The following is a 6,295-nucleotide window of genomic DNA, read 5'->3' on the forward strand; positions in this document are numbered from 1 at the left end:
AACACAGAGGCCAAAAGAAGAACTGGACAAGTGTTGAAGGTACATGTTTGATATTTATCCTAGAGAAATGACTGTTTATGAATTAAGAGGATATAAGCTTGGCTTTTGAATTGACATGTGGTTTACTATCTGAGTATATGTGGTGCAGTGGTTAGAGCTACAGTCTAACCACTGCACCACTGTGGGTTCAAACACTTCACTGCTCCTTGTGACCCTGGGCAAGTCACTTAATCCTCTTGCATCTACGAGGACAGAAGGGAAATATGATAAAGTAGCTGAATATAAAATTGGGCTGCCTTCTGCATGCCATTTTACTGCATACAATTTCAATATAAAAAAACAGTATAACATCGCTGTTCTAATGACATTATAACGCTAAAACGTGATAACATTATAAACATTGTGAAGACATCTATGTGACACTAAAAGGTGATTCTATAAAGCACACCAAACTATATAGATGCACTTAAATTCGCTGAGCGTGATGTATTGTGCATCTATGTTTAATAGAATCGCGCTCAGCGTTGTGCTGCTGGACGTCTAAACGACGTCTAACTTTTAGATGCCCATTACAGAATTTGCCCCCGAGTATCCGCTAGTCTTTGTAATTTTTGAAAGAGTAAAAAAATTGATTCACCCCAACCTGTCTTGCACCAATCAGGATTTTGTAGACTTTATCATATCCTCCCACTCAGCCATCTCTTTTCCCAAGATGAAGTGCTCTAACCTCTTAAGCCTTTCCTCATATGAGAGAAGTCTGGTTCCCTTAATCATTTTCGTTGCTGTTCTTTTCTAATTCTGCTATATCTATTTTGAGATACGGTGACCAAAATTGCACACAAAACTAGGTGAAGTCACACCAAAAAGCAATACAGAGACATTATAGTATTCTTTGTTTTCTTTTCTATCCCTGTCCTACTACAGTAGACTCTCAGTTATCCAGCACCCATGGGGATTGGTGGATGCTGAATAACTGTTGTTGTTGGTTGCTTGAGATATACTATAAAAATAGTTTTGTCTCCCTTCTCACCTCATTCTATCATCCCCCATCCTCATTTGTAGGTTCAGCATCTGTTCTTCCCTTCTTTCTGGGTCACTTTCTCTCCCCCCTTCTTATGGACCAATACAGGTTCACTGCATGGTCCGTGGAAATAATACCTGCTCACAACTGCTTCAACCAACCAGTTACCAGCCAAGACACCATTTGGTCTCACCTTTACACTACAGCCATTGACTGACACCCCAAATAAAATTGACAATTGGGCTTTTACTGAATTTGCTGTTAGGCCTACTGCAAGAACACACAGGTCAAACCAATACTCAAGAAGAATTTTTAAACCAAAAGTAAACTTTGCCCTTATTGATGACTCCCATTCTATTACCCGAGGGGGCATCTTTAGCAACAGGGTTAACAAACATATATGGGTAGACACAGCCCTACAAGATGTACAATGGCAGGGGTGGATTTTAGCAACACAAGAAACTGACAACATTCCAGAAACTCTACAGGTGAAACAAACTTACTACTTTGCAGGTATGAACCCCCTCTGATACTCGGAAAGATGGTTAGATGCTGGACCAGCATCTAACCATCTCCTTTGCCCTTCACCCTGCAAGACCAGTATCCCTGGGTCTGCCCTCCCTCTCTCAGCGCTCTCCCAAAGCATCAGTGGCAGCTACAAATCTCCCTCCCTCCAGCCCCTGCTGCTTTGGGGGCCAAAGGGAGGGATGTTGTCAGGACTGGTTGCCGCTGCTGCTTTGGGAGAGGGAGGGAGATTCGTCACTGCTGATGCTTCAGGAGCTAGATGGAGGGAGAGAGATTTATGGCTGCTGCTGCTGCTGCTACTTTGGGAGCTGGAGAAAGGGAGGGAGTGCACAACTTTGGAGGTTGTCTGAGGAGCTGGGAAGACTTTTTTTTGCTGGCTGGTTGAGAGTGCCGGTTAGTTGAATACCAGTTAACTAGGATTCTACTGTATTCTATTTGCATTTTTGACTGTTGCAGTATACTGGGCAGAACATTTCAGCATATTGTCAATGATGACACCTAGATCTTTTTCTGGATGCTGATTCCTTAGATGAAAAATAACAGCAGATAACTATGATTTGGATTATTTTTTTTCCAATATGCATCAATTTGCATTTGGCCACATTAAAATTCAGCTGCCATAATCTGGGGCTTGGAACTGCAAGACAAGCCTGAACTTCCTGCAGCATGTAGCTCACGCTTACAGACAGGTGAATAGCAGTACAGAACTAGGAGACACATTGTTTCTGAGGCAGCTATAAAATAGTACGGCAAGGAAAATAGATGGCAGATTCCCAAACACATTAATTGCCTGAAAGTGAGAGAGAGAGATTTGGCAAAGATTGGGGTGGGGTGGAGGTTTGAGAAAGAAAGCGAGAGAATGGATGAAAGTTGGAGGGGTTTATGAGAAAGTGAGAGAATGAATGAAGGCTGGTAGAGGGGGTATGAATGAGTGAGACGGAGACTGATGGGGACCCAGGCCACAGTGATAGACAATGGTCTCTTGCTTTACCTATGGGGATACTGTCAGACAGCTGACAGCCTACTTTGGAAAATGCGACTGCTGGCTTCTACCAGTGATTTGCAGAGACACCTTAAGGGACTGATTTACTAAAATTTATTTGCCTACGGACACAGAATAGGAAAGAGGCCTTAGGGAATCAATTCTTAAAAGAGCTACTGATGATCTGGGAATTGATTTTGATACCCCTCTCTTACCCCCACAATCTTCATTGGGGAAAATATTGGAGGAGTGGGCAAGGAGAAGTAAGCTGTTCAGCTGACTCCTGATGTAGGTGTACATACGAGTATGTCGCCAAAAAGGGCGCCCAAGGAGGCCTCAACGACAAGACAATCAAGGCACAATAAGGAGTCATGAGGATGAGATGTCAATAAGTCACTCTATTGATAGTAGCACTGCGAGGACTCGAAGACTCAACACTGATAGTGTTTGTACATATGTCCACATACACATGTAAATGACGAATACTGGCATTCATAGCACATAGGTCTAGGTCAGTGGTCTCAAACTCGAGGCCCAGGGGCCACATGCGGCCCGCCAGGTACTATTTAGAGGCCCTCAGTATGTTTATCATAATCACAAAAGTAAAATAAAACAGTTTCTTGATCATCTGTCTCTTTAGCTATAAATTACAATATTATTATTAAGACTTAGCCAAAAGGAAAGATTTATAAACTATGAAGAGTTTTACCTCATGCAAAATTGTCATTTCTTTAATAAGACAGTAACTATTTTTTCTGAGGCCCTCCAAATACCTAGAAATCCAAAATGTGGCCCTGCAAAGGGTTTGAGTTTGAGACCACTGCTCTAGGTTGATCCTTATAGAATGACTTCCATACTGGCTTATTGTCCTAAGTATGGGACACCAATGCCCATTGTTCAAATATACAAACTACTATAGCTGGTCCAGCCATTAGGCATGATCAGGCAGTTGCCTAGGGACAGCAACTTCTTGGGGATAGCAAAAAGGAGCTGCAATCAAATCAAAATAATAGATCCTCGTAGCTACACAAACTTGAAGGACTATCAGCATATACTTTAATCTGCATTTTTAAAGGATGTTTGTATGATGATCGTGATTGTTGCATATAATTAGTAAAATCTTGGAAGGGGGGGAGGTGCTAGAATGCCACCAGCTCTGACTACTACTACCGTGTTTTCCAAAAATAAGACCTACCCTGAAAATAAGTCCTAGCATGATTTTCGGGATAGGTCTTAATATAAGCCCTTCCCCTGAAAATAAGCCCTAGTCGCCGGCAGCAGCAGCGCTCTCCCCCCCCCCCCCGACCCATCTCTCCCTCCCATTCAAACCGCGAGACCGAAACAAATGCCTTATAACAAACTGGCAGCATCGTCAGCAATCTAGACAGGCTGCTTCGCGGCCTTCTATTGCCCGGCCATTCCTCTGCCTGTCTAGATTACTGCCGGTTTGTTATAAGGCATTTATTTTGGTGTCACGGTTCGGATGGGAGGGAGAGATGGGTCAGGGGTGGGGGGAGTATGAGGCGGCGGGGGAATAAAACGATGCTACACGGGGAGATGGGAGGAAGGGAGGGATAGAAGCTGCAAGGGTTCTGTTGCACAAGGGATGGGAGAGAGGGATAGAAAGATTCTGCACAAGGGGATGGGTGAGAGGGGAGGAAAGATGCTGCACATGTGGGGGAAAGGAAAAAGTTAGAATTGGGGTAGAGGAGAGGAAGGGAGAGATGATCATTGTACATGAAAAAATAAGATATCCCCCAAAATAAGACCTAGTGCCTTTTTGGGCCCAAAATTAATATAAGACAGTGTCTTATTTGGGGGGAAATACGGTACTAATTTATATGTTGAAGTACCCAAGAGTGTATGGAACCCTTAGTAACATGGTATTATGTACCAAACCCATTTCACATTCTATCTAGCCTTATGCAGGCTGTGTCCCCCTCACCGCCCTGGGCACCCTACTAGGAAGAAGATCTTTAAAAGTCTTTTCCATACCTGGGAATACCCTTTCTGAGCTGAATGAGGAGGAGCATGAGTGACTCTCCAACCCCACCCCAAATATTTCCTGTTTTGCATATGCAAATGCTGTGCCAAAGGTATGAAGGTAGCACAGATTTCATAGAATGACTATATAGCGAATTGAGGATCTGTGCCCAGTTTGGACATCTTGCTATTGTGCAGAGCATCCTGATAACAGTGCTTAGCCTCCCAAAGAGCCTTGCTGAACTGTGGCAGGTTGAAAAACTGCTATTCTGGTTGTTTTGGGGTATTGTAGTTTGGCTTAGGTACTCTGTCATTTTGATCTGTGAAGTAAATCCACTGTGTATTTAAATAAAGATGTGGCCCAATTGTCACCATAATGAAAACCTGTGTGTGGCATGTTATGTAATGTGGGGGTCTTCAGGGCTGCCTGTTTTATTGAACATTCTTGGTGCTTTACAGTCCTTGCTCTAGTCAGAAGATATGGCACAGGGAAAGTGGGTGGAGTAGCAGTTTTTGTGAAGGGGGAGGGCACAGAAAGCAAGAGTCATGGTACTAGTGAAAGTAAAGATTACTTTGGCATCATGTAGATACAGGAGTGATAGGGATGCAACAGGGAGGAAAAGAAAGAGAGAGAGAGTAGCTATAGGATGGGAAAGAAAGTGGGCAGTAGCACCAAGTGAAGGGCGACTAAACAATGGCAAAGGAGAGTTGGAAGAGGGAGCAGGAGAGTAGGGGGGAAACAAATTGCAGCAGCAGCACCCCCAGGTGAGTTGAGAAAAGAGGCAGCTGCAATGGATGCGTGAAAGACAGTGGCAGCTTACTGTAAGAGGAGAAGCAATAAAATTTACCTTGAATGTTTCTTTGCTTTTAAAAATTGTAGTTCTTCCCTTTCCTTTTGTTTCTCGTAGGTCAGTATCTCTTTGTAAATTACTCTTTTAATATTTTTAATGTAAATCGTTTAGAAATTATTTAAGCATTTAATCAAATTTTTTATAAAACTTGGATATATTTGCACGGTGCATTCTAGATCTTTCCCAGGTTGCTACTAGAAAAGGCAGAAAAAATGGATAAATAAATAAATGGTGACATAAATAAAGCAGCTATCACAGAAGATGGGCAGATCTCCCACAAAGAGTGAAAAAAATTACACACACACCCCTCCCCATCTGTTTAAGTTATACCCCAAAGAAAATCTTACATGAGCTGCAATGTCTGAATTGGGGAGCCCTTTGCCATTCTTTCATTCATTCGAGGTGCACCTGCACACACTTCCACCTCTCTCTGGGAAGCAGCCAGTGACCCACCGTTTGCGAGGAGGCAGCAGGTTCTGCTGCATCCCTGGGCTGTACTCTCGGGATACAGACCGAGCACCTGGGCGCCTCTTCTCTGCGATTCCTGCAGGTCAAGCAGCAGCCCGGGAAAGCGCCGGATCCAGCAGTTTTGGTAGAAAGTGGTAGGAGCACAGAAAGGCTCAGATCTCCCCACTGCACCTAGTACGGTTGCCAGGAAGAGCAACATCTCTTCTGCTTGGTGGAAGTCGTCCTAGGAGCCCTTCAAAAGAGCATCCCGGTAGCAGGAGGGCTGAATTGGGGGTCGCTGCTGGATGCACTCTGAAGTCAATAAGAACTGCTGCTGAAGTTAAGCAACGCCCGAGGTAGCCAGTTTCTCCCATGCCACTGTTGCTGGGAAGCTGAACCGGCTGCATATTGATTTCTTTCCAGATCAGCCCCTGGGGAAAGCACACAAAAGCCCAGTGCTTCTTTCAAGAGATTCATCTCTCTACA

At 43.9% G+C, this 6,295-nt stretch overlaps 1 protein-coding gene across 1 annotated transcript in view; it reads right to left on the reverse strand.

Annotated features, from left to right (window-relative positions):
* Nucleotides 1–6,029, reverse strand: part of MANSC4 (MANSC domain containing 4) — an 81,599-nt gene extending 75,570 nt beyond the window's left edge. The window contains exon 1 of the mRNA XM_033951858.1: nucleotides 5,816–6,029. Coding sequence (XP_033807749.1) covers nucleotides 5,816–6,029 — 214 coding nt within the window. The remainder of the gene's footprint in view (nucleotides 1–5,815) is intronic.
* Nucleotides 6,030–6,295: the final 266 nt, after the last annotated feature.

Source organism: Geotrypetes seraphini, chromosome 7 (genome assembly GCF_902459505.1).
Source record: "Geotrypetes seraphini chromosome 7, aGeoSer1.1, whole genome shotgun sequence".
In the NCBI taxonomy this organism is placed as follows: domain Eukaryota; kingdom Metazoa; phylum Chordata; class Amphibia; order Gymnophiona; family Dermophiidae; genus Geotrypetes; species Geotrypetes seraphini.